General features: G+C 44.1%; 1 protein-coding gene across 1 annotated transcript; it reads left to right on the forward strand.

Moving 5' to 3' along the window:
• Positions 1–328: 328 nt before the first annotated feature.
• Positions 329–27,263, forward strand: YBX3 (Y-box binding protein 3). The gene is made up of 9 exons (XM_068954603.1): positions 329–867; positions 5,433–5,496; positions 7,232–7,265; positions 12,241–12,330; positions 13,004–13,126; positions 21,944–22,035; positions 25,276–25,447; positions 26,127–26,227; positions 26,733–27,263. The coding sequence occupies exons 1-8, from the start codon at positions 645–647 to the stop codon at positions 26,190–26,192; spliced, it is 864 nt and encodes a 287-aa protein (XP_068810704.1). The 5' UTR covers positions 329–644; the 3' UTR covers positions 26,193–26,227; positions 26,733–27,263.
• Positions 27,264–27,992: the final 729 nt, after the last annotated feature.

The following is a 27,992-nucleotide window of genomic DNA, read 5'->3' on the forward strand; positions in this document are numbered from 1 at the left end:
CCTCGAGCACACGCATACGTGCTTTCCACGCAGGCGCACACTCCGACGCACGGCTAGCACATACAGTCGCGCGCAGCTCTATCCACGAACACGCGAGCCTCCCCCGCGCGCTTGTGTGTACGCAGGTATTAGTGTGTGCGTGCGCGGATGTGCCGGCACACGCAGACACAGCGATTTCCGCACCGCCCCGTCCCGCAGACGGGCGCGCACACGCAGGCCGGTCCCCACGCGCGCTCACGCGCACGTACACACACTCCTGGAAACTCACGCACACACGCATGTATTTCTTCACATAAGCACGCAGGCACAAACGCACCCAGGCGCGCCCGCATATGCGCGCGCTACTGCACACATTGCCACGCGTGCGGCCACCAGCCTCCCCACGCGCGCCCTGGGACACGGCGGGCAGAGGTCGCTCCGCGCACGCCCTCCCTACCCCGTCCGCGGGGCCCTGCTGTCCCGCCGCCAGGGCGGGTGCGCTACCGCGCCGCGGCCCCTTTAAATGCTAATGAGGCGGCGCGAGTCCCCGCGCCGGCCCCTGCTGACTGCGTTAAAACTTCGGCGGGGCCATTTTGGGGGCAGTAAGACCCAGCGCGGGGCCCGAGAGACATCAACGAGCGCCGTGCACCGACCCACCCGGCACCATGAGCGAGGCGGCCGAGACCAGCACCGCCAGCCCAGCGCCCCCCGCCGCGCCGCCCGTCCTGACCGCCGCCGCCCCGGCCGCAGCCCCCGCGTCGCCGCCCGCCGACACCAAGCCCAAGAGTCCCGTCAGCGCTGCCGCGCCGGGCGGAGCGAGTGCGGAGCCGGCCCCCGGCGCCGCTGCCGCCACCACCGCTGCCGCGGAGACAGAGAAGAAAGTGCTCGGTGAGTGCCGGGCAGGCCCCGCGCCCAACTTTCCCTGGGACCGGGTACTTGCGGAGGGTGGCACGTGGCGGCGGCGGCGCCGCCCTCGGAGGCAGCGCGGTGCGGCTTGGGGGCGCGCTGCCCTCCCGGGGCGGGTGGCGGCGCCCACCCGGCGCCCGGCCTGTCCGGGGCCGTGAGTCACGCTGCTCTCGGGAGGTGGCCGCGCCTCCCCCTCGCAGCCAGGGGGAGCCGCCCACGGAGTGGCGCCCTGTCGGGACGCCAGCGCGGCGTGGAGTTGGACGGGGCAGGGCGCCGGCTGCGGGGGCCCCGACGCGGAGGCCTGGGAGGCGCTGCTCGGTGGTGCCCCGGCGCGGCGGGCGGCTCTCGCCGGCGCCTGGGGAAGCAGCCCGGGGGCGCGGCAGCCTCCGGGCGCTCTGGGCAGCGGCGAGGGTCGGGCCGGGCCGCTGGAGCCTCCCCACGGACTGCGCGGAGGGCGAGCCCGCAGCAGCCATGTTGGGTAGCTGTTGACACCGCTCGCGGCTCCCGGCTCGCGTCCGCGCGGGACCCCAGGCCGCGGGGCGAGCGACGTGAGGGGTGTGGCGTAGGCGACGCATCTGCTGTGGTGGCTGATGAAGCTCGGGCGGGTCCTGCCTTGGTAGTGGCTGCTGGTAAACAGCATGTGCAATCGAGAGTCCAGCTCTCTTAAAGATTTAATATCTTTGTTCAGCTTCCCTACCCGTAAAGTATGCTAAGTGCTCTTAGAGTGACTCTAGTGGGTTGGTGGTGAGTGTGTTTCCCCTTCTTAAGTTTTTGCTTTATCAATAGCAAAGATGTAAACTGAATGTTGAGTTGCTACCTCTATACTCAAGCCCAGTGGATAGCTAGTTCCCTTTGTGATTAAACAGGATCAGTTCCTTGGAAAGGACAAGACTTCAGTTTACAGTGAAGTTCTTGTAGTGGAAATAGGGATCTACTACTTATAACTGCATAGTTTTAAGAGGTTATCACAAAGGTGAGGCTGACTACTAGTGCAGAGCCCTGAACCTCACTAAGGAAAGACAGATCTTAACTCCTGAAGAGAAAGATTTGAGGTCTGTCTACAGCAAAAACAGGAGCAGGTAAAAATTCCTCTGGAGCTGAGGTAGGAAGGGTTCTAGCAAAGCAGAAACTAGAAACTATCACTTATCTACTTTCCCTTATTCTGCTGTCTAGTTGTCCGTAATTGGAATATAAGTCACATCTGCAGCTGTTGGTACACCTGGCTAGTTTTTTTACCTTACCATGGCTAGCTAATCTGTGCTATTGTTCTTTATTCAGTTCACCTGTCAGGCTCACTTAAGACTCTTGCTATTGCTTTCAATTCAAAAAAAAAAAAAACTGAAAGCACAGGTGCCTTTCCTGCTCTGCACAGGTGCCTTTCCTGTTCTAGTCCAAATTATTCTATGCTGATAGTTTTGCAAACTGGCCTTATTGCTAGACCAGGTTTTTCAGAGAGAATTTGAGAAGGTGGTTATTGATGATGCTAGTTGAAAACAAACTTGCATTCAAGTCCATCTCAAGTTTCCCTGTTAATGGTCTTGTAATTATGTACATTTAAGTCTCCTTTTCTAAACATCCCATTAGAAGCAAGTTCTGATGCTTTGCTTAGCTCATCTTGAATATCTGACTTCTAGGAGCAGGGATAAAGGCTAGTCAGCTTTCTTCTGTGTTTGGTCAGAGAAAACTTTGGTTTTCCTTTCTGAAATTGGTGAAACTAAGGCTACTTCTGCATAAGTGGGAATCACTGATTACTTCCATTAATAGCTGCCACAGTGCCTTGTGGAAATATGTGGTTTCTGTCCCTTCCTAGTAGGGCAGGGCTCATCACTTCAACTGCTTTCTTTGAATTCTTATTAAAATTGGTTTTTTGCTTCCTCTGGGCTTGTCCTGCTCTGCCTGGTCTCCCCACTATGACAGTTCAGGCTGAACAATGGCTATACTGTAGTCACATGGATGTTTGCTATAGTACTATTGTGTGAGACACATTTCCCCTCACAGTAATACTTAAGGGAGAGAATAAGACTGGTACAAATACAGAATGGTATCTCCCCCAATGTGCTGTCTTGAGGACTACACTGGAAACTTCCCTATGATCTCTGACAGCTTGTGTGTGAGGAACAGTGTTGCTCTAGCTAGTTCTGAAGCTGTGTATGCAGATTTCCATCTATCGGCAGCCAACTGGCCTTGTATAGTGAGTTTTGATCACCTTTCCTTTCACTGGTTTTCTAACTCCTCGGGGAGTTCTTCCTAAGACTTCTTAGGCTTCTCATCATCTCCTAATCTAACTGAAATAGGCCAATGGCTTCAATAGCTGTTTGAAGGGGAGGGGAAGGATGGTGGAGGAATTGGTGGTATTAGTCTTTCTTCTTAGAAAATTAGGCTAAAACCTGTGTGGTCACTGGCACTCCTCCCACAGTGATTGCTGCTGAATCAATGCTAGGCAGTGGAACTTGGGGTTTTTCATCTCTGTGGCACTAAACAGGGAGTGGGGTGGGAGTGGATGTTGTATTGGAGAAAATGGCTCCAGCTAATAACTATCCTAGTCTTAAGTGGTTCTTGTTCTAACAGTGTAAACATTTCCTGCTAGAGAAGCCTGTTCAAGAAAGCTGAAGTCTTTACTTCTAGAAGTGTGATGAGAAGTGGCCTGTTACTGCTTTCAGTAGTCCATGGCAAAAATACAACTGGCAAATGCTGCTGTTTTGGCTGTGTATTGAGTATTCTTAACTTTTATATGGCTGAAGTATAAGGATGGCCACACTGTGTGGAGCCAAAGCCTAAGGAAGAATGCAGGTGTAGAGCAGATACAGATATACTTAGCAGTATATGCTCCTTGCCTGGCTTAGGGAGATCTGAGTTGGAGATTCCCCAGATTCTCCTCCCCTTGCACTGTGCCTTGTGTTATCTGCCCTTCTCTCCTCCCTGCTTTCCCCCCCTCCCCCCCCCCCAAAAAAAAATAATTTAAGCAAATGGTCTTCTGTGGCTGGCTAGACCCTTTAGTTAAATACTACATAGATTGCAACAGATGGTTGTGGTCATGCTGTGTAATAGATACATATGTTAAAATAGAGCCCCAAATTCTCCCTTTCCTACAGGTTTGGCAAATGGAAGTTAGTGGCCTCCACCCAGTTGCTGAGAGGGAAGGAGGGGTTGAGCTACTTCCATCACTGTTGGGTTCCTCCCACATGTACCTATATGTTGGAGGAACAGGTTTCACCACATCCTGTATGACACTGTGGTATGGCTTGTATACCAGATGCTGGTTGGGTGTTATGTGAGGAACAGGAGCTTGTCTTGATCCTATAAGCCTCAGAAAATAGTTGTTCACTTTCATAGCTGATGAATCATTGAGGATACCTATTAGAAACAGAGTAACACTTGTTGGGCTCTTGTTTGGTTAGTGAGGATGACAGTAATGCAAGAAAGTTTGCATCAAAAATTAGGCTCTTCTACCCCTTCACTTGAAGGGCATGGTGTTTACATGATTGTTTCCTTGTCCTAGGAAGGAAACATGGTTGCCCAAGTGAAAGGGGGTTCTAAATGGCCTTTTTCAGCTCTCTTTAATGTCTGGCTTCCAAATTAGAACTACTGAATGGCAGTGGGGGAGGGGATTCAGCTTAATTTTTGATCTCTGAGGTTAAACAGAATAGTGGAGGGATGAATGGCCAATTCTGAAAACACAGCTGGAGTTTATTCTAGATGCTGCATGATAACTTCTTAGCACTTTAGCTTAACTTTCTCTTCCTCAGCTGCTTAATGTGCCCTTGTGGCAAAGAAGGCCAGTGGTATCCTGCAGTGCATTAGGAAGAGCATTGCCAGCAGGTCAAGGGAGGTGATTCTTCCCCCCTCTACTCAGCCCTGGTGAGGCCACATCTGGAGTAGTGTGTCCAGTTCTGGGCTCCCTAATACAAGAGACATGGAGCTCCTGGAGTGAGCCCAGCAAAGGGCTATGAAGATGATTAAGGGACTGCAGCCTCTCATATGAGGAGATGCTGAGAGATCTGGGCCTCTTCCCTGAGCTTTCTCTTCTCCAGGCTGATCTGATCAATATGTGCAAGTATCTGAAGGAAGGGTATAAAGAGGATGGTGCCAGGTTTTTTTTTTTGAGTGATGCCCAGTGATTGGGTGAGAGGAAACGGGCCCAAACTGAAACATGGGAAGCTCCATCTGAGCATGAGGAAAAACTTCTTCACTGTGAGGGTGACAGAGCACTGGAACAGGTTGCCTAGAGAGGCTGTGGAGTCTCCTTTCCTGGAGATGTTCAAAAGCTGTCTGGACACAATCCTGGGTAATGTGCTCTAGAGGACCCTGCTGGAGCAGGGAGGTTGGACTAGATGATCTCCAGAGGTCCCTTCCAACCTCAACCATTCTGTGGTTCTGTTCTGTGTCCTGCTGCTACATAGTATAACCTGAAATGCAGATGAAAGTATACCTTGAGTGTGAAGGGAACAGAACTGATCTGTCTGACTTTATGTACAGGTATAAAAAAATTTTTGTAATGTTCTTGTGCTTCCCCATGTTTTAGAGTAACTTAACCTTTTTCTTTTCAGCCACTAAAGTTCTTGGCACTGTGAAGTGGTTCAATGTCAGAAACGGATATGGCTTTATCAACAGGTACGTTTAAATTGATGGTCATATTTATACTGCATTAAAACAGATGCATGTACAGATAACATGCCATGCCTTAGGTCTCTGTGAGAACTGCTGAGACCTAAAAGAAGTTCATAAAATGACTGCTAGGTTTGACCAGATGTTAAAAGTATTCAGATGTCTTGAGACTAGTTCCCCTTTCCTTCCTTTCTACCCTTGCACCCCTACCCCTTCCTGTGCGCGCCCCCCTCCCCCAAAAGAGTGGAGGGGAGGAAGAAAAAGGTTTAAACACATAGCAAACCTAGTCTATTAGTAGGAGTGTAGCATGAGTAAACATGAGAACAAGTTTTATGAAATCTCATGTCCACCTGGCTTCTTAAAGCTGGGAATAAGGTTGGAGGATGAGGGGAAGCACTCTAATAAAAGTTTGTGTGCTAACTGATTAGTTGAAATAAACCACTCTAAATACACAGTAAAATTCTCCACTACTATTTAACTGAAGATTTTTCTGGACCTGGCTTCACAAACTTCCAGTTACGGGGTTTATATATATATATATATGCATACATAGCTTTGGTAAGTGTTATTTGTCATATGCCAGCCTTGAACTTAGGTCTTGTTTTCTCCAACAATTTGGGTGTGCTTTTGACTTCTAAGGCTGGAATATCTACAGGGTTGAGGGGTTTTAAAGGACACAAGTGTTCATGAAAAATGAAGTTCCTACGTGGTGAACATCTCTCTTGCAGTAGAGATACTTAACTTTTTTTGTCCTGCAAGTCTTTAACTGTCACTTAGCAGTTAATTTGGGTAACTTGGACACTGTAGAATAGGATAGAAGAGCCCTGTTTCATGGCAGCTGAAGCCAGTTCTGATGCAGTATTAATCCCAGTGTCTGGAGACTGCTGTCCAGTATTGTGTGAAGTTAGAACAGCTTGAATTGGGAAGAAATACTTTTGAGTCTTTCCTATCCAGCTCAAGACTATCACTTCAAGTGCTATGATGTATAACTTCTATTAGTTGTACTAACAGAGCAGTAGACTTTAGTTTGGCAACAATGCAGTCAATTTCTGATTTACTGTCTTCATGAGCTTTCTGACCCACCTATTCTTTCTGCAGAGGAAGAATTGGATTGAACAGACAAATGTCTAGGCTGCTTCTGCTCTATGGGAACATAGAATCAAACTTTCTGACCAATCCTTATGCCTTGAGACTCAAGCTTCTGCATGCAATCTATACAACCCAATCATTTGGTTGTGTCTGGGCTCCTGTTCCAATGGACATTCATAGGACATCTTAAGCAGTGTTGCTTTGGGTTTCACTGAAAGGAGAGCTCTAACAGCTGTGGCCAGACCTGTTGATAGTTTTGATTGACCTCTGGGTCATGCTGGAAGCTCAGGTTACAGGTTTTGTGGAAGTTTGGATTTGGGGGTGGGGGGGGTAGGGTGTGTATGGAGGTAGTAAAAGGCAAGCAGTCCAATTACTACTGTCAATTATTACTGTGTCAAAACTGCATCTTGAATGTTTGCCCACAGATTGTAGGGACCACCCATTCTGAAGAGTGGGGAATCCTTTTTGCTCTCAAGCATGTGACCCTGGAAATTCACTGCAGGGTCTTGATAGCATAGACTTATACAGAATGTATGGCATCCAGGGGATGTACTACAGGCTGGGGGAAGGGAGGTTTTACTCATGAAGTCAGGGATTTCTATTTAAGTCTGTTAGTCTAAACTCTTATGACTTCTCACTTGCTCTTTCACAGAAATGATACCAAAGAAGATGTGTTTGTTCATCAGGTAAGAGCTGTAACTGTACTTACAAAGTGCATTACACTTTTTTGTGTAACTTCTGGAACAACCACCCCAACTTGAATATCTTGAATGATCATGTACTCATTAAAATCCTAATGTGACAAGAAATAGTATTGGAAGCCTTTCAGGGAGAAAATTGAAGGGATCTTTTTCTTCTCTGATGTTATAATTGAAGGAGATAAGTATTATAAACTTTCATGTTTTTTTCTGTTGTCTGCTCAGATTTGAACACAGAAGGATTTGACTTCTATTTTGTAAATTCCTTGCTATTTGTTGCTTCTCCTTGTCTGTCTTCACCCCCTCTCCCCCCTCCCTGCAACCTATGCACACATTTCTTCACACTCCTCCTCCATCTTCTATTTCTTCCCACTGTTTTCACTTGTAGGTCTGTTCTATCTGCCCTTCCTGGTATTGGAGAGAAAGTGATCTAGTCTGGCTCTTTACCAGACTGGGCTGCCATCAGCTGTTGCTGCATATGAGACAGCTGCTGTTAGGAAGAAGGAGAGAAAGGCTATGTGCCAAGTGTGGCCAAGTACAGAGAAGCTCCTGTGCAGCCTGTCATTAACTTTCCTTGAGCTGTCAGGCTGTTCTGAGCCTCTCTGTGACCTGAGACTCATGATATAGATAGCTGAAAGGAAGAGAAGATGCTGTCTGCATGCTGGCTTAAGATCTTGGTGTGCAGCATCTGAGACTTCACCAGAAAATGAAATACTGCCCTTGGAGCTTGTCCCATATAAAAGGTCTGCAGGGCTCATGTGTGATCCTTAGAAGCATGAGCTTTCTCTGTGGTGTTAGTGACAGTATTTACATCAGATGTAAGCAGGAAACTCAAGTTGTTGAGAAGTGCACATGTCATCTTAAACATGCTGATAAACTTGAAGAGCTAGTAATGAAGCTACTGCAACTAAACTTGATTGCATGTGACACTGTTTCTTTGGGTGAAGGTATTTAGACCCATTATTTCTAAAATGCTTGAAGCTGAAGGAGCAGGACTAGTGCCCTGAATGACTGAGGATGTCAGGAAGTTAAGATGTCAGGAAGTGTGCACTCCAGGCTCATTTGGTGCCCTGAAAGCAAGAGTCCTCAATGTGAAGTATCTGCAGATACCTGACAGTCACTTCTCCTTCCTTAATGACCATGTGCTGTGTGCACCCTGATAAAGGGGCTGAATCTACAACCTGATGGAAGTATATCTGGAGGGAGTTGGGAAGGGGTTTGGTAGCTGAAATACCTTCTGGATAGACAGCACAGTGAAGTTACCTTGAAGAAAAACAAGGTGTCCTCGAGAGATCCCTGAGAAGATATGCTGGAAAATGACTGTTCTGCTGTGTAATGAGGTGGTGTGGGTCAGTGTTTTTCTACTTGGGAGCACTGGCTGTGAAGGCTCCAAACAGTGAAGACCTGCAGCAAACTAGTACCATATATGCTATTTTGTACTTAGGTTACATTCACCTGTGCCAATAACTCTACCCACATGTAAACTGGGGAGGGGAATGGGATGTAGCAACTGATTTCTCATCTTCTGCAGCTGAAATTCCATGGGAGTGAGCACTGGGCAAAACACTGTCGTGATTTCAGAAATACTGCCTCCCATGCAAATTGGCATCTGATCAAACTTGACCATGGGTTCTACATAGCAAAGCAGATTTTGGATATAATCTGTCAGCTGCAGTTAGTGTTCCTAAACTATTCCATCTCAAGCTCTTCTGCATGTGACAGAGTGGTCACACAAATGGTGATGGAAAGCTGCATGGAGGGAGAATCAGCCTTGTCACAGCTCTGACTAAACTCTGGCACTGGGAGGAGATCCTTGTTACAGGGGCCAAGTGGGAGCTGGTGGGCACAGGTGGCCTGGCCGTTGCTCTGTAGCTTCGGGGCACTGGGAGAGCTTGTGGCCCGGCTCCTGGTTGAGGCCTGCTCTGTGAGCTGGGCAGGGACCGGTGGCATAAGAGGCAAATCCCTTGTGTGGGCAAACATCCTGCTCCGTGCTGGCTCGCTCTCAGCTGTTAGTGACGCTATTAGTGACGTGCTCTGGTGGGCGGGCTCCGCCCCTCCCCCCGTTCTGGGGCCGCGGGGGAGGGGCCAGATTGCCCAGCTAATACTTTCAGAGCGAAGCTGACCTAGTTGAGGAGAGACACCCTCCCCCAGCAGGAAGGGAACAGGCAGATCTCACGATGGGAATAAGGGTTAATGCTCCATGTGCGGCTATTGGGTGCTATTTATAAACAGAGCACAGATTAAAATGCTTTTCTCTTTAGGACATGCATGGATGCTTTGAATTCACCCTTTGTCTTGCTGGGGAGAAACAGCAACAGTGGCTTCATCTTGTTTGTGTACTTGCTGAGTTGGTTTGTGCAAGATGCTGTCTAGGGTACTGTGTCAATTAATCTGACAGGGTTGGGGGTGTTTGTGTGGGTGCCTTACAATTTAACACCTTTAAAAGTACATAGGGAGCTAGGGAAGCCTAACTGAGTTAGGCATAGTTTGAGTCAACAGGCAGTGAGGGGAAATTGATCTCTGTTGCACAGGTTTTTCTTGGTTGCATTCATCATGTGCAGTGTTTATAACACAGCCTGCTAGAGGTGCACCAGTAATGTGTTAGAAATCTTGGCCACTGCTGTGACAGCACTGGACATGGATGTGGTGGGGTTCTGTCATGAAGGTATGGGAAGAACTCAGCAGAGCGGAGTACTGAACTAACTCTGCAGTCTCCCATCACTATCTATGCATCAGTGTCCCCTGGGGAAAGGAAAGGCTGTGCCCTAATTCTTAGGGCTGTCTGGTAACACAAAACATCTATCTGCTGAATGAGAGAAGCTGGAGCCTGCCCTGTGCTGGTGAACAGTAACAGAGAGCATAGTGCTCCCTCCCCTCTGCATATACAGAGGTAAGGTCTTCATCAAGCTAAGCGCATAGGCTTATTAGAGGCTTATTTCAGCAATGTTTACCTGCAGCTGAAGAAGTATTAAACTCTTACAGTTCATGCTCTGAATTCTAGGATTTACTCAAAATTGCTTCTGTTTGATTTTTATGAGACAAACCCCAGCCTATTGTGTGGTGGGCTCCATAGCCTATTGGCAGGTTATTCAACTGCAAATCTGAAATTTGAAGTCTCTATCCATAAATTTTGAACACTGCATGTTAAGCCCTATTCAAACTATCTTCCATTACTCTGCTTGGAGGTTGTTTAAGGAGCTTTAATCTTCAATACACCCTCTGCTGAAAGGAAATCTAATAAGGTTCCCCCCCTGCTATACGAGGAAGAAGAAAGATTTTGGAACATAGCTTGTTGACATTTGTGCCATATGTAGACCATGAGAGTCCAGAGGCTTTTCAATTGTCCCAATATAAATGGTAGTAAAATAATTAAACTCTTAAAATTGTTACCTTCACTTTAGATTTAGTGAATAGCATTTGTGGAAAAGCTGCCACTTCTAGCTGGTGTTAGAAATGGGACAGTTACTAACAGATCAACAGAAAGCGAATGAAGTAAAAGCAAAACCTTGGCTGAAGGTGGGAGTCTTTGCTTGCTGAAGCCTTTCCCAAAGGAGTTCACTTGAGCAGCTCATTCTCTTCCTGCATGAAAAAATTCTGGGGTTGTTTTTGCTTTGATAGCAGTGCTATGCACAGCTTTTGCATTTTTCCTTGAATCATTTGGCAGCCCTGCTGGATACAGGGAATGGCATACATAGAGGGCTAAAAGAACATGCTGGATTATTGCCTCAAACACAAAAGGGGCAGCAACAGGAAAGTACCTTCCCTAAACTGATCAAGCTCAGCTCTAAACTGAAGGAAGTTTCAAGCACTACTTTGATGGTAAATATTTTTGGACTATTGTTGCTTCAATGAATGAATGTAAGTGCCATGTATTGGCAGCAAATCAAATTATCTTCCTTCTGCCTGTTTTCCTGGAACTGTCAAATTCCACAATTGTCGTTTCTTAAGCTGGATTTATGCATTGTATTTTGTGCATGTATCTGTCTACTGGATCTTGTGCATCCATGTCCTGTGTGCTAACTAAATACACCTGTATCAGGAGACTCTGAAAGTGGATCAGTGTTTAATAATCAAAACAGGAAAAAGCTGGCTCTCAGATTGACCTGCACAATGGATTACTTATTTTCTTTTCAGCCTTTTTAGTTTGTGAACCCTTGCATAATGAACTGATAATAGGCTTGTTTTGCTAACTGCCTTTTGTAGAATCCTAGAAGTACTCAACAGAGAGAAAGGGATCTGTAGTTCACAGGTTGAAAACCGCTCTAGGAAGTATGAGTGTTCCTGTGAGTCTGAGGGGGTTTTCAACTGGTTTTGATCCTAACCTGTGGTGTTAATGTTATTTTTGGGTTTCCTTCTAGAAGAGATGACTAAAGATTGAGACTCTCTTCTGGTACTATTCTTCTGCCTGCCTTAGGGAGTCACCTAACTTTTTGGGGTCTGCCTTACAGTACTTAGGTAAAATGCTTCTTTCTGTTACACTAAAGTTATAGCAGTTTTTCTTCTCTAGTTGTTATGAGTTGCTATGATACCTCATAGTTAATGCATCTTCTGTAAATGTGCTCCTGGTTGTAAGTTCTCTGTAGATGGTTTACAGGTCTTTAATGATTGTGAAGCCATGGGTCACGCTTGCAGCTGGAACTGCCTTGATACTGCTTGCAGGAGGTCAAACAATCAATGTGAACTCTATTCATACAAACATGTGAAATGATCCACATATTAAGTAGGTGTGAGAGAGGGGCACCTGGGACAACTGGTTTGTAACCTCATAAGTATTGAGAAAGGAATAAATGTTGGCTGAGTAAGGAAGGGCTAGGGAATGGGGGACACTTGTGTATTGTATTTTGGTGTGGTGACTTGTCTGTGCGAAGTTTATCATAGCAGAAAAATACTGTCCTTCCCTCATCTAGAGGGCCATGAATTAATAAGTTGAAAACTAATACTTTTTCCTATATCTTCTTTAAAGACAGCAATAAAGAAGAACAACCCACGGAAATATCTACGCAGTGTTGGTGATGGAGAAACTGTAGAATTTGATGTGGTCGAGGGAGAGAAGGTAAGAGAATTATGGAGGTGTAGTCCAATAGAGTTAACACCACTCTCAGGGCCTTCTAACATAGAGCCTTCTGTGTGTAGCTAATAGTTTTGTCTACTGTGCTGAAGTAGCTCTGGAGCGGGTGGCATTCATACAGCTTTTCTCTGGAAAATCAGTACTCTAAAGTTAAGAAATGTTTCTAGATATGTCTCAACTCTTGCTTTAACTACACCTTATTACTTCTAGAATCTGTAATTATTACTTGAGAGAGCAGTTAAGGATTATTGGGCAGCCTGCATGCTTGAAATGATGCATAAGTTGCCCCGAATAATTTTTTGTCTTGGAGCCTGGCCAACCTTCAAGTTTGCAGACCTGATAGGCACCATTTCCACTTTCTCCAACTCTTTCTGAGAGTGTTGCTTTTTGGATCTTCTATCTTTAATCTGTTGCTTTTCTCATCCTTATTTTTTGAGAGCTAGTGACGAGGCTCTCAGGTTATGGGATTGAGAATAGAGATGCTTTTGTAGCTTGAGAGGAAGAAATCTCTGGAGCTTGGAACTAATGTTATACTTGCACAAACAAACTTCCCATTTCCTTGTCTTCCTTTCCCTTCTCCCTATACCTGGTCTTTCTCTCCTCCCCTGCTCCTCACCCCCTCCCCCCCCCGGTTTACTGACTTTTTTTGGCCTTTTAGGGGGCAGAAGCAGCTAATGTCACTGGTCCAGATGGAGTCCCTGTAGAAGGCAGCCGCTATGCTGCGGACCGGCGCCGCTATCGACGTGGTTGTTATGGCCGACGCCGTGGACCACCTCGTAGTGTAAGTTTAATTGTTTCTTAGTGACAGTCATCCTGCCTCCTCAGCCATCTTCCTTCATGTGAGGAAGATTCACCACCACTGGAATGTGATAAGCTGTCCATACTTAACTAAGGTGTGAGTGGTGTTCTTCAGCAATGCACTGCCTTCCTCCGGTGCATCATTGATGTTGGTACTGACATTTCTAATACTGGGTGTCCTGTAGGCCCTTCCTTGGTATATCTTTCTAGAAAAGTGCTAAAGCATCTTCTTGGATGTTAAGGTGTCTGTTCACTGAGGCGATTAAACACAAAGGATTGAGACACCTAAGTGTTCACTTTCACCTGAAGCAAAGGGAAGTATCTATATTACCTTAGTAATATAGCCATAATTGGGAAGGATTGCTTAGAAAATCTGATTTGTTAAATGTTCAGTGTTTTTTGCATTTAAGCATGGTAGCTATGACCAACCAATTGCAACCTCCATGTAAGTATTGTCCCTTTAGGCCTCCTCCACAGCTGTATATCATAAAGATAATGCACTTTTTGGCTTAAGCTCGCCACATACCACTGTACACATCTCCAAGCTTTCCTAAATGGCTTCCCTACAAGCTTTTGCATAGGGAGAAGTACTTAAGGTGTGGATGGTAACTGCTAGAACTGCAGCCCTACATCATGCTTGTGCTGCATTGGTCCCTGGAACAGTTCAAGAAACTAGAGCCTACTACAGGCTTGGCAGTATCTTTTTGTTTATAGGTGAGTCTGTGATCGTCACTTGCAGGAACATATGAGTAATCCAATATGAGAGCCTGTTGTCAGTCTCTACACAAGCAACATACCTCTCTTTTCAGCTTATTCTACAGAACTAACAGCAAGGAGGCAAACAAAGTATTGTCAAATCTGTCCTTAAAGCCTAGCCATTTATACTAGCTATCACAAGATCTTTTCTTTTAATCCTTCTGAAACACCACAGAGCCTCAATTATGTGAGGTTCTTTCGGAAGCGTTCTCCAACGGCTGGAAGTGCTGGTGCTGGTTTCTGATGCTTTGTTACTGAGTGCTTCTTGCTTTTACAGTGACTTTGCAGCTTCAGATGTTTTGATGTTTCTGATCCCATCTGTTAGGTCATCAGCTATGTTCCAGTATTGGCACTGTTTCTTTTCTCTCTTGAGACTAGAATTTCCCTTAGTTAACTTTATTGCTAGTGAACACTTTGGTTGATGTTATTGGTATTGGCTTGAAGTCACTTTAGGTTTAAAATGAGCAGACATATCAGGCTTGTACACACCTATGTACTACTGAGTATGGAAAGCAGTTGCTTCCTTCTGCCTGAAGAGTGATAATGTGAAACTCACTTTTGGACACAGGAGACACTTAGTCTCAGGGTATTCACATTGGGACATGTTCTTTTGGTTGTCTAGTGTAAATTCCTGCAGCTAAGAAAACCTGGCCTCTCTGTGGTACTACTTCATGCTTGGATCCAAATACTTGAAGATGTACAGCAGGGGACAAATTCCAATATTGTACTGTTACCCTTTGGCTTGCTCATACATCTGAGAGTTCCCAACTTCATCTGATTTGGGTACCAGATTGTAATTGTGTGACTGGTATCAGATTATCTTCTGAATTCATCTTTTTTGGTGACCTAAAACATACTGCTTGATTCTGGGAGAACTGCAACCTTCAAAACTTGCAAAGGATCACTTACAAAAAAAATCTTAATCTGGATGTTCACTTTTTCTGACTGCTCGTGAGGTTTGTTAGGTTATTCCTTCAGCTTGTTGAAGTCCCTCTGAATGTGAGGCTTGTCCACCAATTCACTGACTGCACCCTCAGATTTCTTGTCATCTGTAAGCATCTGTTCAGCATGAAGTCTGTCCCATCATCAAGGTTGCTGAAGATTGTACAGTACCATCCCCACAGGAAGTCACTTTTAACACGCCACCAGATAAACTTCAAATTGTTGACCCTTTGAACCCACTCCAACCAATTTTCTGTTCACTTTGTAGTCTGCTCATCCAGTTCATATCTGAATTTGAGCTCAAGGATGCTATGGGAGACTTGCTAAAGTTGAGGTGAATGCCATCACCTGCTCCCTCCTGTTCAGCAGAGCCAGCCTTCATAGAAGGCAATGAGTGTTATCAGGATTATTTGCATTTGGTAAATTCATGTTAACTGTTTTCAGTTGCCTTAACTGCATTTGGAAATAGCTAAACAGTACATATCCTTATGGAAGCCTCCTGAGTTATAGGTCCCTGAGTTCCAAAGGGACTGAGCTTAGGCTGACTGGATCTTCCCTCTCACCCTTCTTGCAGATAGGCATGAAGTTTGTCTCATCTCAGTAACTGAGGACTTCCCTGATATCTTTGAAATGGTCACAGCTGATAATGGCCACAGTGACATTGGCCAGCTCCTTCAGCACTCTTGAATGCATCTTCTCTGGTCCCATAGACTTATATGTGTAGATTTTGCTCAAGTGATACTAACTCCTCATGTTTGAGCTCAAACATGGAGTTATCTGTGCAGCCAAAGCTGCCCATCTGCTATGCCTGCTTGGTTTCTTGCATATTTGTGTTCTGAGCTAGCTGTCCTTGAAGACTGACCAGCCCTGCCAGACCCTCTTACCCTCCCACCTATTAGTTCCCTGACAAGCCAAACTCCACTCTTGAAGTCTTCAGTCTTCTGCTACGCTACTTGTGGTGTTCACTTCTGTCAGGATCTTACTCTCCCATCTCATGGTCACTTCATCCAAGGTTGTTGGCCTTCACACCTGCAACCTGTGTAATTTCCCTTAAATTTCCCTTATGTGTGAATGCCCAGTTGAGAATCTCACTTAGTTGGCTAGTGATAACCTGGTAACCTATATTAAGAAATTTTCTTCAGTGCACACCAGGATTTTCTTGGCTTGTGACCCACTCTTGCACTTTCAGTAGATGCTGATGGTTAAAATCCATTCAGGGTGACAGTGTTCTTTTGCTGCAGTCACAATTCTTAATCTGGACAAAACACAAAGACTAAAGAGTCCTTTCAGATGTTTTGTCTGCTTACTTGCTTCTCGCTGCTTTCATTGAAGAAAACTGCTTGTGAAAGAGGAGTGGGAGGGATCCAAGCACCACTTGCTCTGCTTTAGGCTATCAGCAGTGGTATTCAGCAGCTATCTAGAAAAGCAGCATATCTCTGCTCTTCTGAAAGCAAATATATTACTGATTCTACAGGAGTCTAGTAGAATGCCATGAATTAGAATGTTCGCAGCCTACCCTGTATACATCTGACCAAACGTTATCTGCGTATGAGCTAGGTGATGTATTTTTCCTTATCAGTCAATGGACAGAAATAAGCATTTTTGGTATGCAGCTCAACCCTTCTGAGAGCTGTTTAAAACAGGCCAGATGAGTTGTGCTCTTTAGTTTGTCTCTAGAGAGAGTCTATGGTGAGTTAATCAGATGTAGATGTCTCTTAATGGTAAGAAACACCTGAGGAGAACAAAGATGAGGAACAAGGGTTTAGTGGCTGATACCTCATGTATCTTCTCCCATTAAACTTCACTGAGTTTCTGCATTCTCCTCAAATCCCTGAGAATGCTGGTGTGTGCTGGGAACTGGGTACTAGAATGTGCTGCTGAATGGCTAATTGGATCCTTCTCCCTCGTCTGTCTTCAGCAAAAGGCTTTTGCTTATACTTTTGGTCTCAGCTCTATTCATGTCCTGTAGTACAGGAGGAGTTTTCATGAACCTCAGCACCAATACCATTGGCTTTTCCAGTCATGACAGATCCAGAAAGAGCTGTTCACAGAATCACTCCATGGTTGAGGTTGGAAGGGACCTCTGGAGATCATCTAGTCCAACCTCCCTGCTCCAGCAGGGTCCTCTAGAGCATATTGCCCAGGATCGCGTCCAGGCGGGTTTTGAATATCTCCAGCGAAGGAGACTCCACCACCTCTCTGGGCAACCTGTTCCAGTGCTCTGTCACCCTCACAGTGAAGAAGCTTTTTTCCTCAGGTTCAGATGGAACGTGCTGTGGTTCAGTTTATGCCCGTTGCCTCTTGTCCTGTTGCTGGGCACCACGGAGAAAAGACTGGCCCCATCCTCTCGACACTCCCCCTTCAGATACTTGTACACATTGAGATCCCCCTTCAGTCTTCTCTTCTCCAGGCTGAACAGGCCCAGCTCTCTCAGACTTTCTTCAGAGGAGAGATGCTCCAGTCCCCTCATCATCTTTGTAGCCCTCTGCTGGACTCTCTCCAGGAGTGCCATGTCTCTCGTGTACTGGGGAGCCCAGAACTGGACACAGTACTCCAGGTGAGAGGCCTCCCCAGGGCTGAGGAGAGGGGCAGGATCACCTCCCTCGACCTGCTTGGCAACACTCTTCCTCATGCACCCCAGGAGACCATTGGCCTTCTTGGCCACAAGGGCACACTGCTGCCTCATGGTCAACTTGTTGTCCACCAGGACCCCCTGGTCCTTCTCTGCAGAGCTGCTTTCCAGCAGGTCAGCCCCCAGCCTGTACTGGTGCATGGGGTTATTCCTGCCTAGGTGCAGGACCTTGCCCTTGCCTTTGTTGAACTTCAGGAGGGTCCTCTCAGCCCAGCTCTCCAGCCTGTCCAGGTCCCTCTGAAAGGCAGCACAGTCTTCTGGCGTGTTAGCCTCTCCCCCCAGTTTAGTATCGGCAGCCAACTTGCTGAGGGTGCACTCTGTCCCTTCCTCCAGGTCATTGAGGAATATGTTGAACAAGACTGGACCCAGGACTGCCCCCTGGGGGACACCGCTAGCTACAGGCCTCCAATTAGACTCTGTGCCACTGACGCTCTGTTGCTGCACTCATACAGTTGTACACTCTTATACTGAGGTTTATAGCCCTGAAGAGCCACCTTATCTGGAAGGAACATAATGTTCCTCAATGTCCCTTTGTCCTGGGGCCCCAAAGTATTAATGGTTCTTTTAAATCTGGTTAGCCACAGTGTTATTGCACATGCTAGTTGTGGCATCTTTTTTTCTTAGGCAAGCTGGATGAAATGAGTACTGGAACTTAACCCTGCAAGAATGTCATACTAACTGGGAGCTAATGTGGCAACTAAAGGCAACACCAGTGGAGGAAATACTGCCAGATGCATGAAAAGCTAGGGATGTAAGGAACCAGGACTTAAAAATATGCTCTGCAACCAAATAAGCTTTATCTCTTGCTAGGATCTTTCTTTTAGGTATCCTTTAAAGTCAAAGGGACTGATATCCTTGATGGGCAGGATTAGATCTTAAAGCAACACATTAAGTTTAGAGTAATCAAGAGCAGAAAACAGATGGAGATGTTTTTTTAGACTTAACAGCCACAATTGGTGTGTCAGAAATTGCATCTGTAGCTAAGTTAGCAAGAGTCCGCATCTGATTGTGGCATGCGGACTGGAGAGGATTTGTCATGAAAGGGTGGAATATGAGAACAGCACTATAATAGATGTTATATTTTGCGTCTGAAAGATTTGAGAGAACTTTCTCTCAATTTTGCATCCAACTGAGGAGAAAGGAAGTGTTGTGCAGGGCCTGTCCCCAAAGCTGTCTTATTGTAGGTCAGTGAGACCACTCAATACACTTATCCAAATATTCTTGTCATCCCTTGTGTACTAGCTTTGACAGATCAGTTGAAAGAAGAGTGAATGCTTATCTGGAGCTAGTAATGTTTCCTTTTGGGGATTGCAACTGCAGATCTGCATCTAGAAAGATGCCTGTTTCTAATATCCTTTTTCTTTAATGAGGCCTCTTCTTTCCCCCCTCCTTTCCCCATCTATGAAGGGAGAAGGAAGGCTGCAATATCCTAGAGCCGTAGCAGTATATATGTGATGTTTTCGGAATGGTCAAAATCACTTTTGTCATCTCCATCATAGGTGTGTAGTAAAAGCTTGTGCCTCTTCATTTGAGGATGCATTTCCATTTCTGAAACTTATTAGGTTTGAGTTGGTAATGGTACAGTTTTCTTGGACTTCAGAGTCTCAAGGATGTTCACGGAGCTATAGGTGAGTGATAGCTGCACACCTGAAGGAAGAGGTTTCAGTCTATCTAAGGCTGCTAGGTTTAAGATGTACTAGGCTGCAGAGCTCAGCTGCTACATCATCCATCCTCAATTTACTGAAGAAAAGTGAGTGCTATAGTTCATGAATGGAAGTAAGACTCAGCTGTAACTTGTTGAGATTACTTTTTGACATGATGACTTTACAGTTTCAAGAACCTCTAATTGACCACACTTGGCAATTGGAGTCCAACCAGCAACATTTGATTTATCTGTGATGACTTGGCATAGTTTCAGGCAAGTGCTATGCTTTGTTTGCCACTAACTTGAATATGTCTGTGCTGTAGGCATAACTTACTGTATCTGTTTTTGAACACGTGTAAATTCCTCAAGAATGAGGAGAACCTTGGAATATTGAAGATATTTAACCAACTTCAGTGGAGTTTCATTGGATTGTATGGAAAGTTCTGTGAAAAGTGGAAGTATTTGTTCATATCAAATATCTTAATTGTATCCACAAAGAAAAGAGTCTGAGGTCTTTACTGAACTGTCTATGATGAGGTAGACATGTTATGGAGCTGTAATCAGAATATTATAATAGATGATAAATCATGGAATAACACTGAGAATTGGTGATGCCCTCATATGAAATACTGTGTGTTACTGACAGAAGGAGCCTCTATGCCAGTGAAACAGAATGTAGGCAAGTTTGTTTTGAGAACTGCACTATTTTCCACAAAAAGAGACCTGTAGATATGAATAGTAGTATGTAAAAACTAGAGACTGTTCTGAAGACATCTAAGAACAAAGGAATAAATTAGGATGCAAGGAGAGAAAAGTTTACTGGTGTTACAGTGCTTAAATGCTTAAATAAAGATATTTTTTATTGGAGGATTTGGGGGAAATAAGGGGGAATGAGATGTTGTATCTTTTGGCTTAAAGAAGTCTGCGAGATCTTCATGGGGAATTACAGCCTACCTATCTATTGTGGTCATCTTCAGAGGAAAATGTGAAGTGCAACTGGCTAGTTTATTTCGTTGTCTTTTAGGATAACCTAGGTGTTACATTGAGTTGGAAGGTCTTTGTGGAAGAAGTCTAGTGAGCAGGATCACGTGCGTTCTAGAGGTGTAGTGCTTTTAAGAGTATGAATGAAGCATTTCTAATAAAAATGCATCTAACAGTTTTACTATCAGTACAGTAAAACAACATCTCAGTGTTCAAGTTCTGTTTTCTGGTCCAACTATCTGTCTTAGTGATTTCTGATAGCATAATAGTTTTATTCTGGAATCATAGCTCTTAACCTTTGGCCAATATACACAAATCAGTTGACAGTGATAGGTAGATGCTTATGTAAGGTATTAGTTGACTTTTTATGATACTATAGAAGATGCAGGAAATGCTGTTTATGCTGTTGTAAACTTAATTTAACATTCCTTTTAGGTTTTGGGCCTCAAATGATTCTTTACGCTCTCAGAAGATACCTGTTATTACTATCTAGCTACTTAATGGGAGCTTCTTTGAATATTTAGCTATCTTGATCAGTTTTATAACTAACATCATTTGATATGCTGTTTTCTCTCATGTATGTGTTTTGTTTTTAATATTGTTCTGATTTCTCTTCACTTTTCACCTCAGCAGCTGGCCTTGTCATACTGCTGAGAATAGGTTGCATAGCTATTTGTAGGTACAGAGTCTGAAATACATCAAAGGTCTTTGGGTCATATCTCTGTGCTTTTAGGAAACTTGGAAAGCCACAAAGAGCATCTGAAATCCTAATGCTTTTGGAGGGAATTTTAATCTGTTAGTGTTTTGTGCAGATCTGACAGGGAATTCTGTTCCATTCCCCAAGATTTCTTATTGAAATCCTGGAGTGCTGCAGGTTCTCAGATGTTTATCATCTTGTTATTTTAGTTAATTCCTTGTTAAAGAAAAGTTTACTGTCCATGCAGTTATCCTGATATTGCATGTTAAAATAGAGCAAAATGAGATGGTGATTAAAATAGCTGTGTGGAATTGGAAGGCGATTTGCCAGACTTAGTGTAAACTAGTGAAGATTATCACAAGCAATAGCTTTTTTTTCTCCTAATGAATTGGTGCATCAGATGTAGACGGCTCTCTTCTGTTCCCTGATTCTTTGTTAAATCATTTCTTTCAAAGGGAAATGTAAGGAGTATGATAAGTCACAATGACTTGCTATAAAACAGACATTATTGAGGACTGGCAGTAAAAGAGCAACTGAAATGCAGATAACAGCCAAAGGAGAAAGATAACCACTGCATCTCTGAAAGGCTGAAAGTGCTGAGTGAGTAAAGAAGCTGAGTATTTGATGCAATGTAGTATAGTTTTTTCCATCTCTAAATTCCTTTTTTGTGTGTGTATAAGTGGCCAGAAAGTGGTCTCTAGAATATTTCAGTATGATGTCTTTCAGTTACCTTTCTAAATTCAGACGTGTCCTGATTAGTATCTGCCTTTCTGTGGCATGTTTGCCACTTACAGTGCAATGCTGTGGCTTGAAATGCTCTCTTGTATGCATCAGAGAGAACTGTAAAGTTTCTGCCCTTTGCTGGAGAAATGGTGGAGGATCATCAGGTAGTTTCTTTGCTATCTGTTGTTATGAGGAATAAGAGCAGCACCGTTTGCTTGTGTTCTTTCCTACTCTCCTCTGTGCCAAAAAGAAAGCATTCTGAATATCTACTACTTTTTTTTTTACTAGGTATGCTTGCATTTTTGTACTGACTTATTGTTCTGTTTAATCTGATATCCAGGTATTGGGCTATATAGTTAATGTACTGCCTCTGAAATAAGGTTATGCTTTCTTTGTCTCAGTCTTCCATTTTGTTTGGTTGCAGGGTGGTGAAGGAGAACTCAAGGATGGGGTCACAGAAGGACAACTTCATCAACAAGTCCATAGGAATCCTACGTATCGCCCACGCTATCGCAGGTTTGTGCTATTTCCTTTGCTGCTCATTGCATTTGGATGTATATGGTCTGAACAGGTTTCATTAGTAGCAGAAGTTGTATTCCCTCGCATTCATGTATTTTCAGATGGTAGGTACAGTACAAAGCATTTTCCTTTTTAGGAGAAAGGGGAACCACAGGAGTAAGAAAACCATGATAGAAGCTCTTTAATGTGTTTGTATGTTACTCACAGCCAGAAATAGATTAAGAAAGAATTATCTGTATCCTGTTACTTTTTAAAATTAAGCAATGTATTGAAAGGAATTGCAGGTCCCATGTCTTCCCAGTTGAACACTCACATTTTTCTTGGACAAGCATTGAATCCAAATCCCACTTGACCTAGGACAGGTAGGACCAGCATTTGCAGGGGCTAGGTGTGCTTTGTAACCCTCCCTGTGGACTGAAGCCAGCAGTTTGTGCCTCAGTGCTGGACTAAGTGGCTTGCATGCAGGTGTGCCTCCAGCCCTGTCCCTTGTCACATACAGGTACATACAGGTATGTGCCTCTCACAGCCCAGGCTTTGTTCTAAGCACTAGTGCCACTTGTAGGTGCATAAGAAAGCCTACTTACTGTTCAGGAAGAACTGAAGTCATGTCTTGTTTCTTATAGGCCATTAAATTATAGGGCAGTACTATAGTAATTTTGTAATACCCTATGCTAGTGGAGGGATTTACTGGCAGTTAAAACTTCAGTATTACATTCCATGAGGGCTTCTAATGGCTTTGTTTTGGGAGTAATAAAGTGTAAGTGTTACAGGAGTTCCTCTTGCCAGTGCTGTGGAGAAGGATGGGTGCTGAAGAGGTTAGAGAGCTCCCCTCAAAAATAAAATTAATCAAATGACTGAAGGGGAAAAAGGGGTGAAGACTGAAAGCTACTGAGCAGTCAGGAGAGGAGACATCAAATGAATGAAGTGGGAGACAAGCTGAAAAACCAAAGGAAGTTGTTATGCATACAACAGGTAGTAAACTTCTGGAGCTTTTTGCTGCCAGATGTTGGGGATGTTAAGTTTGCATGAGTTTAGAGGGAGACTGGTCAAAAAGCTAGAAGAGAACACTGTTATGGTATTACCAAATAGGCAAGCTGTATCTGACTTGGGAAATTCCCAGAGTGGAAAATAGTTGGAGGCTATGGGAGACTTGAGGGAAGTGTTGCATATGTTTCCCTGTTGTTACTCTTCCCTAGGGATTCATAAAACTGGGCTAAATGGACTTTTGAAGAGACAGTAGGCTGTTCTTAGATTCTGAAGTAGAGATCAGTTAGGTTTCACATGAACACTGGTGCTTTCCATTGGGATGTGCACAGAAACTTCCTGGGTCGTCTGTGTTAGTTATTTGTTAAACTGGCTAATGTAGGATCATTTTCTTTATTTTCCAGTCCTAGTTCTGACATGAACAGTCAAGCCTCTACCCTTCACGCTGAGGGGACAATTCCATGACCTAAGAACTCATTGCAGTTCAAAACAGTCTGAAATAATTAGCCTCTGCCTGTCATACCTTTTGAGATGTTAACATCACTTCTTATTAACTGCCTTTAAGTGGAAAAGATCATTCAGATTCCTGGCTTCTTGTGACTTGTTTATCTTGGAGAATGAGTAACAAGTGAGATAAAACACTGGATTGTATTCACTGGTATCATGGCATCTCCTCTCAAGGAGACAAATTGTATTGCACAGTCTGCCACTCACTACACACCTCACTTGCTCTTCGTCTTCTTGTCCTTGTTTTCATACCAGCTAGCTTATGAAGTCAAGCTCCAAGTTTGAATTTGGAGAAATGAACTGTGAAATGTACAGAATCCCCATTTTTTCATATGCATGTTAATTGAAAACCAACAGCAAGGGGTAAATACCAGTGCAAGAACAAGATGACACTACATCTTACAGGAATTACAAGATTGTACGTAATTGTGGATGACTGCACATTCCATGCACAATAAAGTTAACCTCCTTCTGGAGGCTGGATCAAGAACCATGAGCTTTCCAGCTCCTGCTCTGAACTTTTCTATCTGTAAACACTTGTGCTGGCTCTGGTAACTAGGATAGTGGGAATTGGGATAATACTGATGCTTGCTGGGGCCTGAGCCGAATATGTTTAATTCCAGAAAGTCTTCATTAGTGTAGGTACAGCAATATAAAACCACATGACACCAGCTCAGGTTCCAGCTTGGATGCAGTGTTCCATTATGTGGATGTTCTGCTTCCAGGCACAGATCTTTGAGAAACCACATAGTTGGCTAGTCAGGCATAGCACCACACCAAGTATAACAAGACATCTCAGTTCTTGCACCTGTCATGTAGGTGAACTGCAAATTGGATAGTTTGCCCATGGCTAAAAGGAATTTACTTACTTTGGTATCTCTTTTTCCTGTAAGAGGTACCATGGCTGAATGTATCCAATTTTCAAGTATAATGAGTTTATGTGGAATTGAGATAGGTATTGCGTGCATTTACATGCACTAAATCCAGTGACAGTAGTGCTTTTTTGCTTTTTTTTGTGAAACCTAAATTGGCTTTTGGGATTTAAACAGCTGTGGATTAGTTAAGTCAGCTAACAGGAACTAGGCAGTAGGCAATAACTGTCATCACTTTCAGCTGTGTTTTGACACTTCCTGAACAAAATGTGCTTATGTTGGAAGTGGGATGGTGTGCTATTGCATAGCTCAGGAAGATGGACTTGATATCTTAGAGTTGGACCTCATTAATACTGAGATACATATTACCCTCTCTTTTTTTTTTAAAAGGCCAAGGAGGGGCAACATCATTTCGGTCCCCTGAGAGGAGGGGAGATCTGGGAATGGGTTCATGGTAGAACAAGGGTTCCCAGGGATCACACCACTCAACTCTGGATAGGGCTGGATCTGGTGCATAGCTAATCTAAAGCTGATTTGGCAGAGTTGTTCTGTGTGACCTCTACTGTTTTTTTTCCTCTCCTAGCCAGCAGTTCAAATTACCTAACTGCCCTTTTATTGTAGGACTGGCAGCAGAGTATGCTGATACAGTTCTAGCAGTGGAGAGAGACCCAGGCTGCTTGTCTATCCTAGTGAAATAGATCTTTCCCTTCTGACTGTTTGGCAGATAAACTTCAAAGGCATGGTTTGCTAGCAGTCAGCATTGTTAAAAGATGGTACTTGTTGGTTAGAGAGGCTTTGGCTGGGCCAAAGTAACTGTGTTTTAAACCTCAAACTTCACATATACCTGCTATATGTTTTTTTTCCCCCTTTTCAGAGGGCCCCCACGTCCTCGCCCTGCCCCAGGGGCTGGAGAGGCTGAAAACAAAGAGAACCAGCATGAGGCCAGTGCTGTGAGTCAGCAGCCACTTCGCCGTGGGTATCGGCGCCCATATAACTACCGGCGTCGACCTCGTCCACCCAATGCCCCAACTCAGGATGGGAAAGAGGTAAGCACGCTCCTGGCTGAGACTGAGTTTGGGGCTGATGTTGATTGGATGAATGTTCAAGACCCTCTGCCCCTTGAGGTTTTTTACTGAGTATACTGTTAGTGTACTAGAAGAATCTGATGGTTATGTCCAAGGTGCTTGTGGTGAAGGTAGTTGGTTTCATTGCCTGTTCCCTATGAACTTATTTGAGAACCAGTAGCTTACCTTAAATGGAACACTAACCAGCAGTGGGATGGGAAGAACTTCTGGATAGTTCTTAAGTGGGGATCAGATTGTAACCAGTATTTCTGAAGCAACAGGAACTGTTGTATTTTCCCACTTCCCCTGACCATCAGTCTGCAAGCTAAGAGACAGATCTGAAAGCTCCAGATCTGTTTCCTGGTCTGCTTAAACCAGCTGGTTTCAGTGAACTATTTGCAAACACGGGGTTTAATAGGGAAAGACTCTCTCATCCTATATCCACTGAGGTAGTTCCCTCCATGTTGGAGATGTTTTGAAAAAAGTGTACCAATATCTGCTATGTAATACTTAAACTTTGTATTCCCAGTAGTTAATATTTTCTGATAATTCATCTTCCTTAGATTATTTTAAAGCCTGGGGTTATGCTGACCCTACTACTGAACAAAGAAAGGGTCTGGAGGTCATTCTTTGTCTGTAATGTAGGTTTATTGTGTCTCAGACAAAGGTGACTGAAACACCTGCTGAAAATCCTGCACAAGTGACTGAGCAGAGTGGTGCTGAGTAATGTCTGGCTCCCCAGGCACCTTTACCATCCCTCAGGTAAGTCATATAGATAGGTCCTGTTCTCCAGCTGAAGCAGCATTGTGTATGCTTCTAGGACTTGTCTCTCTGGCCACATACCCTTATGCATAGGTAGTTGAAATAGCTTCTGAGAGTCCTGTGTAGACAACCTAAGGAATTTCCTGCTTCCGTTCTGCTTTTTTCTCTTCTCTGCCTCTTTGTATTCATCACAAAGTAAATGTCTGTAGAAGATTTTGCTTCTTCTGTCTCATTTGTTTTAAGGGGGTGCTCCTAACTGGTATATAGTACTGGCATCTGTTGATTGAGCTGGTGCTGTGTTACTTTAGGAGGATACTGTACTCTTAACTTGTAGATGGATAAGCATGACTTGGCTTATCCTGTAAGTTACAGTTGTAACTCCATCTTCATCTGAAATCCCACCCGATAGACAGCTTTGTCCTCTAGTCCAGTGTTTCTCACGTTTGTTTCTCAATAGAAATGAAACCTCAAGTCAATTGCATGTTGTAATTTGGCTCTTCTACAGGTGTCCTAAAATGCAAATAAAATCGTAACACCAAAGAAACATTCAAGCAATAAGTAGTCAACAATGATGAGAAAGCAAAGATTCAAAACATTGGAACTTGAGAGAAAAAATTTACCAGCAGCTGAGATCCAGGGAACGCCTGCAAGATAGATGCATGAAGAGAGAAAGAGAGCGAGATTCAGAAAGAGCGACCTCCCCAGTTTCAACAGCAACTGTGGGGGCTTTTTTTTGTTAAGAATTTCACTGTTTCGCTAGCATTGAATTTTTCAATTTTTTCTTTTGGTATCAAACTGAAAAGGGAAAAAACCCAACCAAAGAACTGAAATTGAAATCAAATGCTTTTTTTATTGGATGCTGGTGCTAAACCTCCCAGGTGTGATGAGTTGTTTTTTTTTCTGTGCCAGTCCTGTTCACTGCAGGACACGGGGAGGAGAAACTTCCGCTTTCCTTGGTAAGACCTATTTGAAACTCTGCAGCATGGGTGACGTTCCTCACAAATAAAAGTGATTTCAACTACAAAAAACAAACTAACTATTGAAGTGTGTGTGTGTTCATGTTTACATTTAAAATCGTGAATGATTGATTGTATTTTGCTGCTTCAGCACTTATATCAAAATTAAAGCTCCCTCCTTAATATACATTGGCATATCTTGCCTAAAGCCATGCTGGATACTACCTGTGCAAGGATATGGTTGGATTAGTGGATCTACTTCAAGCCAAAGCAGTTTCTATAAAGAAATCGTGCAATACAGCAATAATCCACACCCCTCTCTGCTTCTGTGGTTCAGATAACATTAATGGTTGTTTTTTTTTCCTGTTACCTTGTAGGAGTTAGGGGAATTCTGAGTGGGTTATTGGGATGTTGCTTTCCCTATCTGTTTTGTTAGGCTTTGTGTTAGTAAATATTAGAGTCCAAACTTTGAGGTTCATCACCACTCAAAGACAGCAGGCTTAACTGTCACTTTATTCAAGCTTCAATTCCAAATACAGGCAGATTTTACTAGTCCCTCCACTTTTCTTTATTTGAAACCAGTAATATCTTTGTACCTGTGCCATCTTGTGCTGATGAATGTCAAGTTTTTAACCATCTTAGTAATGTGTATTTTTTCCTGTTTCTCCCTAAAATGTGGATATCTTGCAAATGTTACCTACTTCTAGCTGCTGAATGTGAGTGCTTTTCTTCAGCTACCTTGTTGCATGCTTTGTTCTCTAGTCTACCGTTTCTCACACTCCTCTTGCAGTTGCTGTTATCCAAATCTT

Source organism: Struthio camelus, chromosome 1, assembly GCF_040807025.1.
Source record: "Struthio camelus isolate bStrCam1 chromosome 1, bStrCam1.hap1, whole genome shotgun sequence".
Taxonomy (NCBI): Eukaryota; Metazoa; Chordata; class Aves; order Struthioniformes; family Struthionidae; genus Struthio; species Struthio camelus.